General features: G+C 32.0%; 2 protein-coding genes across 2 annotated transcripts; one reads left to right on the plus strand and one right to left on the minus strand.

The window, feature by feature from the left end:
* Nucleotides 1-2,591: 2,591 nt before the first annotated feature.
* LOC126891533 (uncharacterized) lies at nucleotides 2,592-3,161 on the minus strand. The gene has a single exon (XM_050660709.1). The coding sequence runs from the start codon at nucleotides 3,159-3,161 to the stop codon at nucleotides 2,592-2,594; it is 570 nt and encodes a 189-aa protein (XP_050516666.1).
* A 4,330-nt stretch (nucleotides 3,162-7,491) lies between these two features.
* On the plus strand, nucleotides 7,492-8,612 carry LOC126892415 (uncharacterized). Its single transcript, XM_050661944.1, has 3 exons — nucleotides 7,492-7,831; nucleotides 8,053-8,434; nucleotides 8,496-8,612. The coding sequence occupies exons 1-2, from the start codon at nucleotides 7,737-7,739 to the stop codon at nucleotides 8,429-8,431; spliced, it is 474 nt and encodes a 157-aa protein (XP_050517901.1). The 5' UTR covers nucleotides 7,492-7,736; the 3' UTR covers nucleotides 8,432-8,434; nucleotides 8,496-8,612.
* Nucleotides 8,613-21,824: the final 13,212 nt, after the last annotated feature.

The following is a 21,824-nucleotide window of genomic DNA, read 5'->3' on the forward strand; positions in this document are numbered from 1 at the left end:
AAAAAAAGAGAACGAGTAAAGAGAAACAACATCCAAGATAAGAGTGTGCAAAACAATGTTTTGCAATACTCTTTCAGTTGCACCAAGAACTGTTGCACATTGGTTGATTGAAAAAAATAAATCACAACACACTGCAAATGATTTGGTGGATGATGACCTTAATGATACGCGTGATAATAATTCCTCCCAAATAGTTATTCCTAGAAAAGCGAAAATCGACAAACAAAAAGAAAATTTGTGCAATTTCTTTACAGTTCTTCCAAAACTAGAGTCACATTATTGTCGAAAGAGCACAAAGAAATTATACCTTGAAAGATCTTGGCAAACAAAAATGGAATTATACCGGTTTTATAAGAATGACTGGTGTACAAAAAACGATTCACAACCGCTATCTATTGCAGCATTTAATAACAGTTTCCACGATTTTAATTTAGCACTTTTTTCACCTAAAAAGGACGAATGTGATACGTGTGTGGGTTACAAGACTGGTAATATTGACGAAGCTACCTATCAAGAACATCAGAAGAAAAAGGAGGAGGCACGAAAGGAAAAAGAGGTTGACAAAACAAAAGAAGATGTAAAAGTTTTTTCAATGGATTTGCAATCAGTTCTACTGAGTCCAAAATCTAATGTCAGCGCTCTATATTATAAAACAAAATTAATAGTCCATAATTTTACAATTATGGACATTAAATCCTTGGATGGATATTGTTTCCTCTGGCATGAGGGTCATGCTGGACTAACTGCCAACACATTTGCTACCATCATTTACAAGTTTTTAGAGACTAATATTATACCCCAAAAAAACTCTACTAGTAAAGTCATTTTGTACAGTGATGGTTGCACTTGACAAAACAGAAATGCAATTCTTGCCAATGCACTTTTCAACTTTGCACAAAAGCATGGGATTACAATTGAGCAAAAATTTTTAGAAAAAGGGCATACGCAAATGGAGTGCGATTCAATGCACTCCACAATCGAGCGAAAACTAAAAAACCGAGTCATAAATGTCCCAGCAGACCATGTCAATATTTGTCAAACTGCTCGTATAAATCCGAAACCCTACGTGGTGGAGTACTTGGATCATACATATTTCAAAAACTTTCAAGAAGTTCAATACATTAGTTCCATCCGTCCTGGTAGATCGTCAGGTGATCCTACTGTAACAAACATTAGAGCACTTCAGTAGAACACGGAATTCTCTTTAAAATCAGGCATACAGAAGAATGGATGCCTTTGCCTTACAGAATCACGAAAAAAGATAAAAAAATCTGGAATTTAGAAGAGTTGCCGTTAATGTATCCGACTACCAATTAAATCGGAAAAATTTCAACACTTAATGGACCTTAAATCGTCAATTCCTAAGGACTTTCATTTTTTTTATGATAACTTACCACATTTGTAAAATGCCTCTTTCTTTTTGTCTTTTGTCTTGTGTTGCCGTCTTTAAATTTTTTTTATACTTAAGTTGCACAATTAATTAGATTATTGCCTATCTCCTGATGCCAACCCATGCTCAGGGAACGCATATTACCTAACTCCCAATTTTTCAAGAATAAAGCCTATTTTTGACAAGAGCAAGTATTTTCTATGTTGTAGCATTAAACAAAATAAAATATTTTGGAAACTTACCTTGTTTTATTATTATTTTTTAATTCTGACAAGTTTTTGCATCTCCTGAATAATTTAAATTTTTGGAGTTAGGCCATTTGCATCTTAAGCCGACGAAATTGTTCTATATGGTCCACATAATGTTCAGAAAAAAGTCACACCATTTTGAGCGTCGGGTTTGGGGGCGAGAGGGGGGAGAAATCTGCAAATTCGTAGTTTTTTACGTTTTTCGTCAATATTTCTAAAACTAACCATATAGAACAATTTGGTGTTGGAGGATAACTTTCACTTTGGATGTCTGGGTTTTTGGTATAGTTATATCATAAATATTGCCCAAAAAATATAAAAAGTATCGAAAACCTCGACTTTTCACCCTCCGTAACTCTGGAACCGTTGATTTTATAGCAATTATGTATAGAACATTTTTTGTTTTAAATTTCATGTAGAACATTTTTGTATATAACATTGTTTACGCTAAAGCATAGTTTTAGAAATATTGACGAAAAACGTAAAAAAACTACTAATTTACCGGCTTCGCTCTTTTTACTGAACAATATGTGGACCATATAGAACATTTTGGTGTTGAAGGAAAACTTTTACTTTGGATGTTTGGGTTAGGCCTTTTTTTGGACCAGTTATACTATACTACCTCCGTAACTTTGGAACCGTTCATTTTAGAAGGGTTATGCATAGGGCCTTTTTTATTTCAAATTTAATGTAGAACAATTTTGTATAGAGGGTTGTTCATGCTAAACCGCATAGTTTTAGAAATATTGGCGAAAAACTATGAATTTACCGATTTCTCCCCCCTCTCCCCCCCCAAACCCGACGCTCAAAATGGTGTGACTTTTTTCTGAAGATTATGTAGACCATATAGAACAATTTGGTGTTGAAGGATAACTTTCACTTTGGATGTCTGGGTTATGCCATCTTTTGGATCAACTATACTATACTATAGAGAATTATAAAATTAAAACACATTACGTCTCCAAAAATTTTCCATCTGATAAAATTGGAGATGATATATTTGTTATTGCACATATTATTGTAAATATATCATCAACTAATGGAACATAAGCCCAACTTAACTTTCCACTAAGAATTTTAAAAATCTTTAATCTTTGATTAATCCGTTCAATGTGAACTCGAGCTGATGCAATTTTGGCATTTAAGATAGCTTCCTCAGTGGTTAATTGGGATTTTTTTCTTAAAAACGGAGGTCTAATTAATTGTATATTATATAATCTACAACTATCATCAATAAGAAAACCTTTATCTACCATAACTGCATCTCTGCTAGAATCTAATAAAGCAATCACATTGCTCTCTTCAAATATCACTTTATCTGATGCTCTTCCTCCATATGCTTTACTGACATAAGTTATTAACCCACCAGGTGAAACGCCAGTCATAAACTTAATTGTTAAATGAGATTTATATTGTGAATAAAATCGTATTCGGCAACACAAACACTTTGGAGTCTGTACATAAATTTCAGTACAGTCTAAAATTAGCCTAACATTTTGAAAATCTGCAAAACAAACTGTCATGTTTTCAAGAACTTCCTCTTTGGTGGGAAAATGCACCAAAGGTTTTAAAATGTGGCTTAAGATAGGTATTAATTCATAAATATATGTTTTTACTAAGTCAGGTGTTATGCCAAACATAGAACCCAAAGTGACATAGTCAAATTTAACTTAAACTTTGTAAGAACTAACATTATCCGCTGTCGAATGTTTAACCTATGAACTCCTTTGTCTTTAATATAGTTTTCAGTCATACTTACTATACAATTAAAAATAGCAAAGTTATTTACACCAGTATAGTTTTTTAATTGAGTGTCACTATCAATTATTTCACTCAATGTAAGCACTTTTGGAGTGTTCACTTGCACAGCTGCATTTTTCGATGAAAGAGTGCTATTCTCAACTTTTGGAATATCCGCTTGCACAGCTACATCTTTCGATGAAAGAATGCTATTCTGAACAATGTTTTCAGTATTTCTTAAACTCATTAAGATCTCTGCTACCTCTTGATCATCTTCATCCTCAACATCTTCACAAGCAATTAAACTTGGGAGTAACAGTTGTGGTCAATGTTTGTTTAGCATCTGCCCTTAAATATCTAGAGGATGGTCCTGGCTCTGTATTATGTGCCTCTAATGGAAGATTCTGACTAGGTACTGCTTGACACTTCAAAGTCCTGCGTTGTACTCTTTCTAAAATCAGAAAAAAATTACTGGACAATTACATTAATTTTAGAAAACATACCTTTTTGAAGAAAATCAGATGCTTCAAAGTGCAAAGAGCAGACTCTCATATAGTGTAACACTTTCTTCTCAATTTTGAGCCTTTCAATCCAAACTTTCCTTCTGTCAACAAGCTCCTTACTGCCCAAATTGGTTTCAATAATAACATTCGTTTTTTTTTGGCGTTGGAAAAAAATGAAAACTTAATTCTGGGTTTCTTTTAACCCAAGAATTACAACCGGGAACACAACAATGGTAATGCATTTTCAACGCGAAACAACAAACAAAATAAATTACAACAAACGCGTAATATACAGCAACAATTATTAAATCATAAATAAAACAAACAAACAGTCCCCTAACCCTAACATATACCATATGCCATGCCTTCAACCGTCAACGTCAACGTGAAAGAAAATAAACAACGGCCCTTAGCTCGGTTACTGCAATAGCCCCCCGAGGGCGTATTGCTTAGGACGAGTCGCCAATGGAATAGAATAGGTGAAATAGTCGAAATAGGAGACAACACAAAATACATTATAAAAACGCGAAGTTATAGACTTCTAAGAACCAGAAGATTTATTAAAAAGTGTTTCTGATAATAAAACACTAAAGGAGTAGATAAGTAGATGTTGAAAAACAAAAAGGAAAAAGCTTGTTGGTGCATTGATGATGGATGAAATGTTTATTCATCATCATATACATTGGATAGGAAGTAGATCAGTAGGTTATATAAATATAGATGTTCCAATGGAAGGTAGTGAAGAACACCCAAAAGCCACAAAGGGTTAGTCTTCATGGTTGTGGGCATTAACACCAGATATGAAGTTCCAATAGCCTATTTTTTGATTCATTCTTCATCAGCTGAAGAAAAGGCTACCTTTGTGAGGAGGTGCTTGTTACAATTGGAAAGTGCTGGTATTATAATTAAGAGTTTGACTTTTGATGGAGATGCATCTAATTTGCTTATCGCCAATTTATTAGGGGCATATTTAAATTTCCTATGCCAGCCTTTTTTATCAATCCTCATAATAATGAGAAAATATATATCACATTAGATGCATGTCACATGATGAAACTGGTGCGCAATACTCGTCCTAGGTAACTTACGACCCCTAAGAGATAGTAGAGGGAATCCCATTAAATGGGAATATTTTAAACAGCTGGTTAACCTTCAAGAAGATACCGGTCTGCATTGTGCCACCAAACTTAGGAGGAGACACTTAAATTATTACAAAGAAAAAATGAGGGTTAAGTTAGATGTTCAAACATTAAGTTCAAGTGTGAGTGGCGCCTTAGAGTATTGCGCAAAAAACTTAAATATACCAGCTTTCCAATATGTAGAAGCAACTGCAACATTTTGCAGAAACATGAATAACGTGTTTGATCTTTTGAACATAAGAAACTTTTTGGTAACACCCAATTTAAAAAACCATTGTATAAGGGTAGTGAAAATTTTTTAACTAGTTTTATAAATAATTCAATTAATTATTTAAGTACGATAACAGATTATGAAGGAGTACAAATTAAGCCAAAATCATTTGGAAATGTTTTTTGCCGCAATACGCAGGCGAGGAGGATTTTCAAATAATCCAACAGCATGGAATTTTGAGCAGGTCTATAAAAGGTTGCTAATTCATAGTGAAATTACTTCACCAGAAAGTTCAAATTGTCTTGATCAAGACAATACATCTATTTTAAATGTCTCCTCGAAAAAGGTGAAAAATCCTTGTTTAGATTTATTATATGAATTTAAGGAGGATTTCGCACCAAGTTTACAGCAGCAATTCGTTATTAATCACAACAAAATTTTAAATTGTGTTTATATTTGTGATGTGGTTGAGTATATAGCAGTATGTTGAATCTCCATAAGCAGGAACGCCCTAGGTTAGTTGGGGTAGTTACCCCCTATGATGGGAGTTGATGAAGTAGAACACTATTTGTTAGATATGTATTTATTCACCAACTCTAAATGTAACAGTAACTAGTTGGTGGGCAAGTCTATCTTCTCACTAACTTGAAGTCTGAATATTGAATGATGAATAAGGATTGATCCATAAGTCTTTTTCCGTATCTATAAATAAATTTGTAACTGTTTTTATTATGATTGCTGACACGATTCGACCGTGAAATATTCATATTAAAAGAGCTGACAAGAGCGTTCTCGAAACGAGTGCACTATATTGGGAAATCTGTGTCACCTAGTTATTTTACAACAAACAGTAATGTTTGTTTTTAGACCTTTAAAATTTAAATGGATATGAATTGCTCTTATTTTGGAATGCTAATATAATTCCTGTACAGCAGGTTTTGTGAGCAGAAAGCTTGTTCAAAACTTAAATTGCAATGACTATGCCAAATCTTTGACAACAACCGATTCCAGTTACATGCTTCTGAATCGGAAAAACAGAGGAGGTCTAAGCAAGTATACAAAAGATGTGAAAATATGTATGATTGCAGAGAGTATAGTAAAAACGGAAACAAACTTTTCTTCTCCAAATATTATGCTCAAGTTAATCTTTGCCGCAATGAGAAGTTTAAATATAAATGAGATTTTTATGTGCTTGTCTGGGCATTCACTGGAATTCGATAATGTGTCCATTAAGATCCACTTAATGGACACATTATTCAATTGGTTCGATTAGTGTTTAAAAATTATTTCACCATACGGCTTCACCATATAAATTCGACAAAAAATCAATTTCCCGATAGAATCAGGCTAAATTTAACCAAAGCTATACATTTTCGAAGTCAGTAGTATTGTCTGCATATATTATTGTTGTTTAATGTTTTTTTTTCACAAATGTGTTTCATAAAATCCATGAACACAACAACTTTTTGTTTTTTTACACAATTTTTTTAAACAATTTTTAAAAATTGTTTTACCGTGCCGTTTAATTACTATTAAGGGCCAAAGTTAAGTTTTAACATGGGCTCTTATGGGAATTCTTAAAAAGTTAATAACTTTTGACCCAAATTTACGATTTTTAATTATTTGTGCTTAAATTATTAAAGGTTTTTTGGTAAGGAATAACATATTAAAAAATGAGGATTGTTTACCGTCCCATTTATTTTTTATTTATTTATTATAATTAATTCCGTAATTTCCGTAATTTATTATAATTTATTTTTATAAAGTATTCAATACTGAAACATATGATTTGAGTATTCTGTTATAAATGCATTGTTACCAACTTTCGCTTGCATATAAGTTTCCCCTCCTTTCCTCTGAGAGGCATACCCCGCAACGAAGGTGTAGAACGTCGTTAAATTTTGTAAATCAGTTTTTCTCTTAATTAATCTACTTACTGCTTCTACTTTCTCCACTACTTGTCTGGACAATTCATCGACTACGTGCCACTGTTGAACTCGAAATATAACACAAATATGAAGATGCTCTCAATTTATAGTTTATGGTAATCAGATAACAATTGACGTATTTTGTCTTATTTGTTATTCAACGTGATTATATTTTAAGGTCATATAAATAAAAATTTATCAATAATCATGTAACTACTCGTTATTAAAACGTGATTAAATTTTGGGGTCAAATAGTTCAAACTTATCAATATTCATGCAAACACGTTGTTATTTTAACGTGATTGATATTTTTATCACGTCAGAAAGGACGACTCTGACGCAAATGAGTTGTTATTCAAACTTACGGTATTTTTATCGATTAGAAAGGTTACCTTGGTGTAAATAAGTTGTTTTCGATGTGATTGCATGATTGTTTTAAAAATATAAATTTATCAATATCTTACAAAGTCATATTAATGTTAAATATTTTTTATCTCCTTTTCTCGCTATAAATACAGACAACTGTTTAAGACTAATCAAATTGTTAGCAGCAATTACATTGAAAACAACGTACATCATGGCAGGAATTCCATCACAACTAGTCATCTTAACTGAGGATCCCGTCAATTTTCCAATAGGGACGGCATTGATAATCATGAGGGAGCTGTTCATGTAAGTATAATTTTATTATTTATATTTTTTTCTGCTTATTCACCATATCTGTAATTATTTTATTTTATTATTTATTACATTTTCTTCATTATTTGTTTATGTCTATGTACAAATTTATATTTATTTCATTTTTTAATACTTGTTTTATGGACTCTTACTAATGTTTTTTCCTGTATTCTATTTATTACATTTTTATTATAATTTACATTCATTATTTTTAGATTTGGCGTCACAGATATCTCACTGAAGAAAGACAGGATGTCATACACACCCAATTCGAAACACATAAAAAGAAAATTTGGAAATCTTCCAATCCGCTACATGCGGACAAAAATTCAATCAGAGGGAGAATTTCAAAAAGTAGAAGGAGCGGTAAAAAGATATCGCTTCAACCAAATTGACGACGAATATGAGGAGTTCGAAAAACAACAGCAAATTCAAACAAATGCAGGTATAAAGAGGACGCTCTACATCCAGGGAACGTCAGCAAATAAGAAAATAAAACCTAGTACAAGTACAAGCAGTACTCCTGTGGTGGAGTTGCACAATGATGACTATGAGGACATAGAGCATTTTCTAACTCGGAGGACACCAGAATGAAAAGTAAGTGCTTTCTGTTTCCTACTAGAATTATAAAAGCTAACTATTATCTATTTCATTTCAGATCCTCTGATGTACGGTCCTCCGAGGAATAGAGAGAAGAAATAGAACTTTACTTATATAAAATAAAGCTAATAAATATAATGTAAGTTAATTTATATATATATATATATATATATATATATATATATATATATATATATATATATATATATATATATATAATATTGAATAGATTAGGTTAATTTTAATAAAATACTTTTTAAAGTTATTAATTTCTTTATTATTATTTCATAGTTATAATTTTTTATTCAAACAAAAAATACTGATCAATTTTTTTTCTATATCGGCCAACATATGTTTTTTAACTCTTCAAAGTTCATGTCAGTCCCAACATGGTCATTGTAAATGTGCTTTAAATTTAAATCATATTGTTTAAATATAATTAAAACATTTGCATTGTCTCTTATAAGGTGTTTAGGAATTTTAGCATAACTCTGACTCAAATAAAATGGATCTACTTGAACATGTCGAGACATACTGAAGTATTCCCGAATAACATCTTGGTTATCACAAGCCACATCATCAAAGTTAAAAATTGAGTTAGGTTTCGCTTCAGATGGGTGCAGTATAACAGTACTTCCACTGTAAGTACTATCCTATTCCTTTAACTGGTTCTAGTAAGGTTTCTAAATAATTATAATTTGGTTGCATTAACGATTTTGAGTAAATATACACATTTTCAAATTTTAATCCAGTAGCATGTTCCAATAAACTTATCATCACATTTGTCTTACCACAATTTGAGTGACCAACTATAATACATCTAATTGTTGAAGGAAACAACACTCCATGCCTCTTAAACTTATTTTCCATTGGTTCCAATAAATTATTCTCTACATCAAGCTCTGTATTTTGTTTTACAAGCTTCATGTCTGGTTACACTTTGAACACAAACCTAGTGTGTATCCTATAATAAAACTCTTTTTTTTGTTTAATATTTTATTATTATTAACTCTTTTTACAATATTTATAAAAATAATGAATATTATATACATTATCCAAAGCACAGTTTAAGTCCTCATTGATATGTTGAAAACACGGATGAGATTTAAAAATATTCTTTATTGCTGCATCTGGAAGTAGATCAGGTTCCTCTGCTATACAATCTATTGTTTTCCATAAACCGCTCCAAAAAATTTTTGGTTTCTGAATTTTTCACTAATATTATCTCGTCTAATATATGATCATGTAAAAATTTGGAAATTTCTTCATATTTTAGAGGAGAATCATAAAAATGCCACGGTTGCCAGCTCAGACCATGCTGTTAACTAAATTGTTGTTCTATAAACTTGGTATATAATTTGTTTGGCATTTCTTCTTTGATTGGTAGTTCAATCATTCTATGAAGATGATTTTCAGTAAGAGTATTTCTCTTACTATAAATTATTTCTATAAATAGCAATTTCTCTACAGAGAAAAACATCCTCAGTCGGAAAGAAAAAACCTTGAACGTCAACAATGAACATTTTCTAAATCTTTATCTTCTACTATTTCCAAATACAGAATGTTTTTACTTTTAACTATTTACCCCCACCACCACTAAATTACATCTCTTTGGTTTATCCATGAGTTGTGAGAATTATCAAAACCTAACCACTTGACTAAAATTTTATTTCCTTTTCTTTTTAATATTTTTTCTACTAAATAACTATCTTTGTGTTTAACTTTCTGTAACTGCTCTTTATAAAATCCACCCATAATTTGTTCACCTTTAAAATCTTTTAACAAGTATGTAATGGGATTTCCTAATTTTATTTTGTAAACAGAAAAAATTTCATTAGACCAATTTGGATTGTATTTCTTATCAAAATCTCCTCGATATTTTGAAATACGCACATAATCACCAATACCAAATTTTTGACTTTTCAAATCAACAATTTTAATGTGATTGTAGTATACAGTATTTAACAACAGTTTTTCATGCTTCTTTTTCACATCAACTGGTTTCATTCCTGTTGTTCTGTGAACTTTATTGTTGTATTCATTTACAACTTGTTGCAAATTGTCAATCCATTTATAGTTCCCATTGAAACTAAAGTCTTTCCAAAGCATCGATTTAATAGTACGAATAACTCGCTCAGCAATAGCAGCCTTTTTTTCACTAAATACATTGTAATGATTTACTTCATATTTTTTTAACACAGTTTTCATATGTGAATTAAAAAATTCAGTTCCCATATCTGTTTGAAGATTATTTGGTTTTTGTTGTTTAAACACATGCTCCATACCTTTAGCTACTTCAACACCTGTTTTATTTTTATGCGGTAAAGCCCATAAAAATTTTGAAAAACAATTTATTTATTACAACCAAAATATATTTAAAACCTCTATTTGGCTTTGAATACTTTTGCATATCAATCAAATCAGCTTGGAACAAATCATTGAGAGATTTTATAATAATTCTTCGTTTAAAATTAATTCTTGCAGGTTGCCTCTTTTAGTTCTTCAATAATTGAATTTATTTCATTCGTATGACCTGTATGTCCAGCTAGCTGTGATGATAGTAATAACATTAATCTACCTACAAGTTCATTTGGGTCATCCCAGTGGATGTAATCTATTTTATTACTGCTTACTTCCATCAACATTCCTTTGCCTTTTGTTATTGGTGCAATTATTTTTTATATTTTGTTAATTTACTACCATATATCTGGTTACTTGATCTATAATGTCTTCTGTGAGCATTTGTCGCTACAACTATTTTTTGATAGTTATTTTTATCTCGGGGTGTAAAATTAGATGGACTTTTCTTAAAGAAAAGCTCATATAATCCCTGTGTGCCTTTATATCGTTTATTTTTTAAAATAACATCTGAACATTGTGTTCATTACGACAAATTTTTTTTCTTGGCAATATTGTACCATACGTTCACCTCGGTCGTTCCGTTGTCCAAGTCCAAATTCACCAGTGCATCCATCAGTTTTCACCTTACCAACTTAAGCGTTGAAATCCCCCATGATTACGGTGACCTCTTCTTTTTTGGTCGATTCCAGAATGTATTCTAGTTGCTTGTAGAATTCTTCTATTTTCTCATCCTCTTTCTCCGCTGTCGGTGCATAGACTTGAATAATGTAAATTTTTCCTTTGTTCGACTTTAGTTGGATTGCTATGATTCGTTCTGAATATGGGGTAAAACTTAGTACCGATTTGTTGACTTCCCTTTCGACTATTATTACGACGTCATAACGATGGTTTGTATCAGTTCCCGAACAGTAGAACATGCCGCTTCTAGTTGGACATTTGCCGGATCCTTTCCACTGTACGTCGCTGATACCAAGTATTTTCACATGTAGCCTTTTCATTTCTGTTGTTACGTTTATTAATTTCCTGGCTGCATACAAGCTTCTTGTATTTCAAGTAGCTATTCTCATAACTTTATTTTCACGATTTTCAAAGTTTCACGACTTTGTTCGCCACTGTTCCCCCCGGAGATCCGATTGGGGAACATTTTACTCCGGAATATTTCGTTTTAAACATTGCCATTGATGGTTTTTTACAAGAGAATCCATTTGGATATTTAATGCAGTGGTTTCCCGTTGCCTTCTGCATCCTGATGCCGTTGACCACTGTCTTGGTTCCTCCGCCTTCGATACCGATTTCTCAGTCTCAGGACAACAGATTGCCCTGCCATTTACCAGCTCATCTGCCCGAAACCGTTGGTCGGTAGATGGTGGATTACTTATGCCGGTAATAGCTCGGTTACTAGAGGGTGTATTAGAAGGAAATATAGTGACCCGCCTGCTTTCGGAAACCTAATCGCCATTCGGGGTCATAAGAAACAAGAGTTAGCCAAGAGAGCCTGACAGGAAAGATTAAAGACATTTTACTCAAGACAAATTGAAAAAGAGTAAAATGTGAAGGCCCTTATGATGCGCCAGGTGCGCTTCATAAGCGTAAGAGTATTGATACACTTTGTGTTCCCGCTCATACCTCGGGGTGTTGACTACAGACTGTATGGCTCGTCCAGCATGCCATAGCATGGAGGATGGGGTACACGACATTTACAATGTAGATACTCCAACTCCATGGCCTGACGCAATGACCACTATGGAAGATTAAATTACCTCAACTTAAGGTAATGTATGATTCTTTGGTCGAAATAATAGATTGTATCAATATTAATAACTATGTCAGATGTTCAGGATAAGGTGGAAATTTCTAATTCAATTAAATTCAATAGACTTAATAAAAAAGTAATTAAACTTATTCAAGCTAAAACTTTGCTCGATCAAGCTTCGGATGTAGAAATGTCAGAAAGTTTTCAGATTTCAAATTCCGTCCGCGTATAAAAAATCTCACCAACATTAATGTTTCCAACGATGAAATACAATTGCTCAACTACGGTCTTAAACACTCCATTCCTAAAGATTTATCAATCAAAGACATAGATAACCTTTCTATCGAGACAAATCTCTCTGTAACCCTTTCAGACAGAACATCTATTAGAAACTCTTGATACCGTTTTCTCAACAAATTCAAACCAACAATTGATTCTTCTAATAACTCTTCTTTTTAACATATTCTTTCTTTCAAAAAAGCCAACTCTTTTCTTAAGTCATTAAAATCAATCAAACAAAAAATCTTAAATCATCAATTAATTTTCAGTAAAGCAGACAAAGGTAACTGTCTTGTCAACCTTGAACGTGACATATAACAACAGAATTACATCCTTTTTAGAGAGCAATCATTTTACTTCCATAGCGGTAGATCCTACCAAAAGATTCATCACAAAACTTAAAGACATCAAACAATTTTCTGATTTTTTCACTGAATTTGATGCTCCATACAGCAAAATTCCTAGCAACCCATTAGTTCCAAGGTTGTATGGTTTGCCAAAAATACACAAAGTTGACATTCCTATACGCCCCGTTGTAAACTGCATTAACACTCAAGTTTCTATCTTATCTAAATTCCTATTAAATACAATGAAAAACTTATTCAACTTCACTCCTCAATTTGCAGTATCTAACTCTTACCAATTGTTTGAAAAACTTAAGCTCATTAATCTAAATCCTAACATTACAATGCTTTCTTTTGATGTTAGCAACCTATTTACTTCAGTACCCAAAAATAAAACAATTGGTCTGGTAAAAACTCTCCTAACTAATAAGGTTATTCAGCCCCATATCATTTCTCCGATAATAGAGATTCTACAAATTTGTCTGTCACAAGATTTCCTTCATTTTTAACAATAAATTCTAAAAACAACCTGACGGTTTAGCAATGGTCAATTGCTTATCCCCCTTGCTAGCTGATGTCTTTATGGATTATTTAAAATCCAATTACAACATGAAAAATCCTGAAATTCTACATTGGTTCCGATACGTAGATGACTGTCTCGCTTTTATAGATGGTCAACAAGACTCAGTCAATCACCTTTTATCCAAAATCAATCAAATCCATCTTAATATTAAATTTACTATGGAACTAGAATCATCTAATGCCATTAATTTTCTAGACGTATCTGTTACCAGACTCAACAACCAGTTCAACTTTGGTATTTACCGCAAACCTACTCAAACTGACCATGTTATTCATTCTTCATTCAACCATCCACTGTCACATAAATATTCTGCTTTTAGGAGTTTCATCCATAGATTACATACACTACCTCTATCTACAGTTGAATTTAACAAGGAACTTAATATAATCAAACAAATAGCAGTTAACATTGATTACAACCCTAATATAATTGACAACCTCATCCGAAAAAGAGAATCCAATCGCCGTCAGCCACTTGCTTACAATTCAAATCATGTCATCACTCCGATCTATAGGTCCCTACCGTTTCATAATTCTGTCATATTTGAGAAGATCAGACATATTCTCTATTCTTCGGACAATGTCCATATATCATTCAAAGTCAATATCACTCTCAACAAAATCTTATCTAACACAAAAGATCCAATCCACTTTATGAATCGTAATAGTGTTTATAGATTATCTTGTTCTGATTGTGATGCATCTTATGTAGGAAGAACCTATAGATCGCTATCTACTAGATCAGCAGAACACACTAAACGTTACAACATCTGCTTTCTATCACCATCTCAAAGCCAACAAACACCACCCTAACATCCTAGATGGTGTGACTTTGATTCATAACATCTAAGATAAAAATACCCTTCGTTTAGATCTATATGAAGATTTAGAGATTGTCAGAGACAAGGACAAAAACTGTGTTAACTGTGACTTCACCCCCAATCATCGACAATTATTTCCATAATTCTTTACTTCAATTCGTCTTCACATTGACTTTCGTTCCTGTACATACCACTAAAAACCTACATTAAATAAAAATCCAAACAATACAATAATTCAAAAAAAAATTTAGTTTCTTTCTCTCTACGCTTCTGACAATACTTTACCTCTTTCATCTCATTCTTTCAGTATTTTCACTCAATATAATTATATCACTCACTACATTTAGTTCACAACCTAGAATCCTTAATCTTTTCAGATAAGACATTCTAACATAACAACCAAATTTTGATGAATTTCCTACATTTTTCAGTTACTCTGTTTTTCATTACTATTAAAATTGAAAATAAATTCTCAGCTATCAATAATTAATTAATTTTATTCCAATATCTCAACACTCATCAATATAATATTCAAATCTAAATTTTCAATAGTTCAATATGTGGCAAATTTTTACATTCAGAATATTTTTTTTTTGTTGAAGACATGTACATTTCTTTCAACTCAATTTTCCTCATTTAATATCAGTTCTTAATCTATTCAATACCTCTCACAATTTACAGAATTTAATAGTATTTTCTTATTTTATTTATTAGTCTCCTGAAACATATGCAACCAACCATATATTCACCATATTACTCCATTAAAATACCATCTGTTTTTTAAATACTTTTAGTAGTATAAATAATAATAGGTTTGTTCTAGCAAACAGTCAAACTAGTCAAACTGGTCAGAAACCGTCAGCAAACAGTTGGTCAGTGAGAAAACATAATACAGTCACCAGTGCTATCCCCTCTACTCGCGCTGGTCCACTATTCGCTGATGCTTTCAAACCGTTTGAAACTGATGCTAGAACAAACCTATTCATTTATCACAAAATCACACCTTTACTTAAATAAATTTAATTTTTCTCCACTCAGTTAATTTTGAAAAACAGTTTATGACGTCACATAGTATATGAGCAGATTTTTGCTTTTAATTTCAGTTTTTACGAACTCACAATAAACATTTTTAATATTTGTATTTTTTAATATACCAATTAAAGTTACTAATTCTCTGTTAAAAATTTTTCAGATGACAGATGAAAAATCCACCTACCTTCCTTTGACATATTGTCATACATTTCTGGCACCAATCTGTCTGACAATCAGTTGGTCGTTGTTCACTAGAACACAAGTACCTTGTGCAATTTTCGAGCAAGGATGAAATACATGTGACCTTTATAATCTTAAGACATTGACTTAATGTCGACTACTTTATAACATATTATGTAATAATAATGTAATTTAGAGGTTTTTACACCTATTGAAGTGGCTGGTTACAATTACTTGTACACTGGACGTAAGTAACCACATTTTCTATTTTTCAACTGTCAAAATTTCCACCTTTTGCTTTTTAATCAAAGTGGTTCACTTATTTCCAAGTTTACACTGAAGGTGATTAGTTTGACCGAAAACGTTTTGTACTTCCACTCCCTTCTGGATAAATTTTAAGAATTTTAATAAATTCATATACCTATATACAACAGAAGTGTTTACTTCATTCCACGTTGTTTTATTGAAGGTATACAGCCAACTACAGGGTTTACACTTTTTAAAGTTTTTATATAGTAGATACTTTAGAATTATTATAGGTTAAGATTTGCATTGTTTTTTTATTTTTATAAAGCAAGCACCAATGAACTGTCAATACGGATGGAATAGGTACGAAGAAAATTAATGCGGCAGCGACACAAGAGAGAGGTCCTAGAGAGAGACAGAGAATGGGCAGGAAAATTTGACAGGCCGTGTAATTTGAGTTGCCCATATCAACATAAATCGGGGAAATGGACCTCATATTTTTTTAACTTGGTATCAGGGCTGATGGGCAGTATTTCCAAATTTAAATACTTTTTTGTATTTAAATACGCCAGAACTCTCTTCTTCATTAAAAGAAGTACTGGTTTTAATCTGTCTTTTTGTCATTGTCATTAAGTGATACACAATAAAATTACTTATATTTATTAAATATATCATGGCGCCGTTCTACAACCTACAAAATAGAATATGCCAAAAACAAAGACTAAAGCAAGTACTTCTTTTAATGAAAAAGAGAGTTTTGACGTATTTAAAACAAATGAAGCGAATTTAATGCGGCCAGGATGAGAGCAATAGTTAGGGAAAGAGGGAAGATAATCGCCATCTTTCGTAAACAAACAAATTGATAGTGGTAGACGGTAGTTGAAGGTTATAGGAATATTTGTTTTACATCAAAAGACATGAGAGATTATTTGTAAAGGATTGAAATCTATATTAAAAACAACTGTTAAAATTGTTCTACGAATTAAACATATTCCAAAATTTTGTAAAAATGTTATTCAGTTTTCAGATTAAGATGTCAAAGTTAGGCTACACACAGTGCAATAAGGCTCGGACACTGGGCCACAATTTAACTTCTTTAGAATTTAATTCTTTATTATAAAGCTTTTTCAAAAGAAGTGGCAAACGAAAGTTAAAAATATGGAACACAGAGAAATGGAAAAAAAAGCAGTTGTGTATTACAACAAACATGCTAAAAAGTTAGAGTCAATTAAAATAGGTACTTAAGTAACGATTCAAGATAAGAGAAATAAACTATTGGCGATTCGGATTAAGATCGCAGCGCCAATGTGGTATCAAATTGAACCGAGCTAAGGGCCTCTGTGAAGTATTGATGACAGTTGACAGTTGAGAATTTGAGAAACTAGCGGCAATCCATTGTTTATATATTATCGTATGTTTAGTTTTGTGTTTTTGAGTTAGTTTTGTTCGTTTACCTGTGTTTTTCTTTTAAATTTAATTATATTTTGTTTGACTATTGTTTATTCGTTTTAATTAAGACACAATTTTGTTTGTTATAAGTTTTATTTTAGTGAACTTTACATAAGAAAAAAATATCTCAGGTTAGTGTACACCAAAGATTGTAATTATTATTGTTAATGTTCTATTTTTTAGTGATGAAGTTAAGTATCCCGGAATATTTGAAGTTCTTGAGTGGCAGTGAACATTTAAGATGTGTTCAGAAGGAGATCAAGTTCTAAACTCCGGTCATTTAATTTTGGCGGGAAAAATGGAGGAAAGTTCTTCCCATATTATTAAAATATATGGCTTATGCCTTCAGTCAAGCTCAGTAAAGTCCAATCCACATGAAATTAAAGGCACCCTATCGTTAATAAATGGCATGAGTGTTACCGAAATGTCATGTACATGTAAAGCCGGAAAATCTGGAAAATGTAAACATGTCTCTGCTCTTCTTGTTAAATGTGTAAGGTATTGTAAATTTCCAAAAGTACAATCAAATAAGGAATAATTTTTGATTTTACATTAATATTCTTTTAGGGAAGATGTGAAAGAGTTTGAACATATTTCACAAACACAAGTGCAGTGTGTATGGAGTTCACATAAGCAAATTGCAGAAGACAAATACAAGCCAATGCCTACAAGTGAAATGCCATGTTTTAAGCATAGGTCCACTACTACATTAGCAGTAGATGGAGTGGCAATAAGAAACTTCTTCTGTGACAATCTTCCACTTTCCGCTATTGCAAAACACAGGTTAGTATGCCTTTTTTTTATAAATAAAAATTTTAAAACCATTACTTTTTAGAAAGGGTAGGAGAAATATGCCTTCAACATCAAGTGGCATTCATAAACATAAAACTGAAAATTGTCGATTGAGAGCAATTTTAGATAATGCTTGTCAGTCAGTGATAATGATGTATTTGTCTTCAGTTGAGGTAGTTGGTGTTAAGAATTGTTGTTTAGAGAAAATATCTAGTTTTCTCGAGGATGATTTAGATCTTGTCATCAACATACCTCAACATTCCAATGATTGGAAAAAATATAGAAAATTCCGAATCACTGGCAGTAGGTGTTACGAAATATTTACATATGTAAAAAAAGATTGGAAAACCAAATCATTCAAATACTTCCACCCACCTCACTTAAATAACAAATATGTTAAGCATGGGTTAAAATTTGAGGGTACAGCCAGAGAAATGTACAAGAAAATTTCAAAGATGGATGTGGTGGAATGTGGAATGATAATTTCCCCATCAAATAGGTGGCTAAGTTATTCACCTGACGGAATAATTTTTTTTGATGACGAACCGCTATACTTGTTAGAAATAAAATGTATATATGCAGGTAAGCTTGTACTCATTTTGGTTAACTCTCACAAACCAAATGATGATTAACACGTTCTGTGCGGATGGCATACATGTGAGCTACATGATGCCTTCACCAATGTGTGGATGGTGCGTATCATGTATGCCACTGATTATAAATATTTTTAATATGTATTTTTTTGTCAGTTATGAGTGTAAGTCTTTGTATCAGACATCCGCACGCTATGTGTTAACCCTACCAAAGTGTAAAATGGGTTTAATACTAGTGTTGGGAACTATCGAATAATTCGATAGTAACTGAAGTATTCGAATTATTCGATGGTTGAAAAAGCATTCACTATTTATTTTTAATACGCATGTGTCTATTTTATATTCAAATGTTTTTAGTAGAATGAATAGTTTTTAATGGACGAATGTTTTAAGTGAATAGTTTTAGTAATGGACGAATGTTGTTAGTCGAATGTTTTAAGTTAATAGTTTTAGTAATGGACGAATGTTTTAAGTGAATAGTTTTATAGTATAAGAGCTGTGAGACATTTTTGAGTAGGTATTTTAGGCAACCTGAAAATTTTTCAGGTGACTCTTCTATGATAGTATAATACAAAAATGCCGGTCTGGCTAAAGGGTAGCGGTTATTTTCCCCAAAAATCCACCCCAAAGTTAAAAAAAGGGTAAAAATTGTTATTACAAAAAATATCATTGATATGACTTGATAGTAAATTTAAATATTCAAATATAAAGAAAATAAACAGACCAGGCGATTTGAGGGCGATTTTAACTCTGCAAGATACTTCCATGGGCGCCCTAGGATTATTTTTAGGGGGTATATCTAAACTTCAGAAGATTTCATCTGAATCTGTACATACTATTACCGAGTATAAAATATACAACTATACATGCATAGCTATGTACATTTCTTCCGGACAGGGAGGTGCAATTGTTATTTTGACAGGGTATTTTTTAATTTTAAAAATAAATATTCTAAAAAAGACAAGTTTTTTGGTGAAATTATCCAATTGCCATGTGATCAAACACATTACGCGTGCATATAAATGAAACCGCTACAGGTAAGCAGCAGTGTGAGAAAGAGTGTATACCGATAGCTGTTTGCGTCCTCTGTTGTAGCTGAGCGAGTCCGTTCGCTCGAGAAAATCACGTGACCTGGCGATATCCATGTTGTTGTGCCTCGAAACGTTAGAGTAATTATTATATAAATTATAGTTTTTTAAGTAATTTTTCTTATTTAATGGAAAATAATACGTACTATACAATAGATTTGGCAAATATGATAGAAAAAGACAAATTTATTATTATAAATATATAGGTAGAAAAGTATAAAACTATAAAATAAATTAATTCTGTGTCCGAATCTTGTACTTCTTCTTCAAACTTCTCATCTGAGCTTAAATGTTCATTCTCTTCTTCTTCGTCAGACTCCCCTCGAGACTCAGATTCCTCTTCTATATGATCTGTAAATTAATTAGTGAATAATTGATTGAGTTGCTACGTATTCTTACTTATATAACCAATCACATGACGTTTTTTATTTCTTAGTATATGACCAAAGTAGCTCATGTTTCTTTCCTTCATAGTGTTGAGTATTTCTTTTGCCTTTTTCATCTTTCTTAACGTTTCCGTGTTTGTTACGTGTGTCCATGATATATTTAACATTAGTCCATAACTCCACATCTCAAAAACGGCAAGTCTTTCTTCAGATGCGCCCGTGATTGTCCCGGCTTCGACTCTATATAAAAGAACGTAGAATACGTAGCAACTCAACTAATTAATCACTAATTAATTTTTAATTAATTCTAAATACATATTACAACTATTTACAGATCATGTAGAAGAGGAATCTGAGTCTCTAGGGAAGTCAGACGAAGAAGAAGAGAATGAATATTTAAGCTCAAATGAGGAGTTTGAAGAAGAAGTACAAGATTCGGACACATAATTAATTTAGTTTATAGTTTTATACTTTTCTACCTATATAATATTTATAATAATAAATTTGTCTTTTTCTGTCATATTTGCAAAATCTATTGTATAGTACGTTTTATTTTTCTTTAATTAAGAAAAAGTTTTTTAAAAAACTATAATCTATAATAATTACTCTAACGTTTCGAGAAACAACAACATGGATATCGCCAGGTCACGTGATTTTTCTCGAGCTAACTGACTCGCTCAGCTACAACAGAGGACGCAAACAGCTATTGGTATACGATCTTTCTCACACTGCTGCTTACCTATAGCGCTTTTTATTTATATGCACGTGTAATTTGTTTGATCACCTGGCAGTTGGAAAATTTCACCTAAAAAACCTGTCTTTTTTAGAATATTTACTTTTAATATTAAAAAATACCCTGTCAAAATAACAATTGCACGTCCCTGTCCGGAAGGAATGTACATAGCTACGCATGTATAGTTGTATATTTTATACTCGTTAATAGTATGTACAGATTCAGATGAAATCTTCTGAAGTTCAGATGCATCCCGTGAAAATAATGCTGGCGCGCCCATGCAAGTATCTTGCAGAGTTAAAATCGCCCTCAAATCGCCTGACCTGTTTATTTTCTTTATATTTGAATATTTAAATTTACTTTAAAGTCACGGCAATGATATTTTTTGTAATAACAATTTTTACCCTTTTGGTTAACTTTGGGGAGGATTTTTGGGGAAAATAACCGCTACCCTCCAGCCAGACCGGCATTTTTGTATTAGACTATCATGGAAGAGTCACCTGAAAAATTTTTAGGTTGCCTAAAATACCTACTCAAAAATGTCTCACAGCTCTTGGACCATTAGTAATGGACGAATGTTTTATGTGAATAGTTTTAGTAATGGACGCATGGTTTCAGTCGAATATTATTTTAAGTAGCATGAATCCTTTTAGTAAACTCAGATAAATGAATGTTATTAGTTAAAATGAAAATAACCTGTTACAGAGGTAGTTGAAAAAAGGAATAAAAAAAATAACAAAGGAATTAA

The sequence above is a fragment of the Diabrotica virgifera genome, chromosome 9, assembly GCF_917563875.1.
Source record: "Diabrotica virgifera virgifera chromosome 9, PGI_DIABVI_V3a".
Classification (NCBI taxonomy): Eukaryota; Metazoa; Arthropoda; class Insecta; order Coleoptera; family Chrysomelidae; genus Diabrotica; species Diabrotica virgifera.

Excerpts from the sequence above, each read along its gene's own strand:
- LOC126891533 (XM_050660709.1), bottom strand. The coding sequence starts at position 3,161 with ATGACAGTTTGTTTTGCAGATTTTCAAAATGTTAGGCTAATTTTAGAC.
- LOC126892415 (XM_050661944.1), top strand. The coding sequence starts at position 7,737 with ATGGCAGGAATTCCATCACAACTAGTCATCTTAACTGAGGATCCCGTC. Across the intron at positions 7,832-8,052 it reads ATCATGAGGGAGCTGTTCAT|ATTTGGCGTCACAGATATCT; the intron begins GTAAGTATAATT and ends CATTATTTTTAG.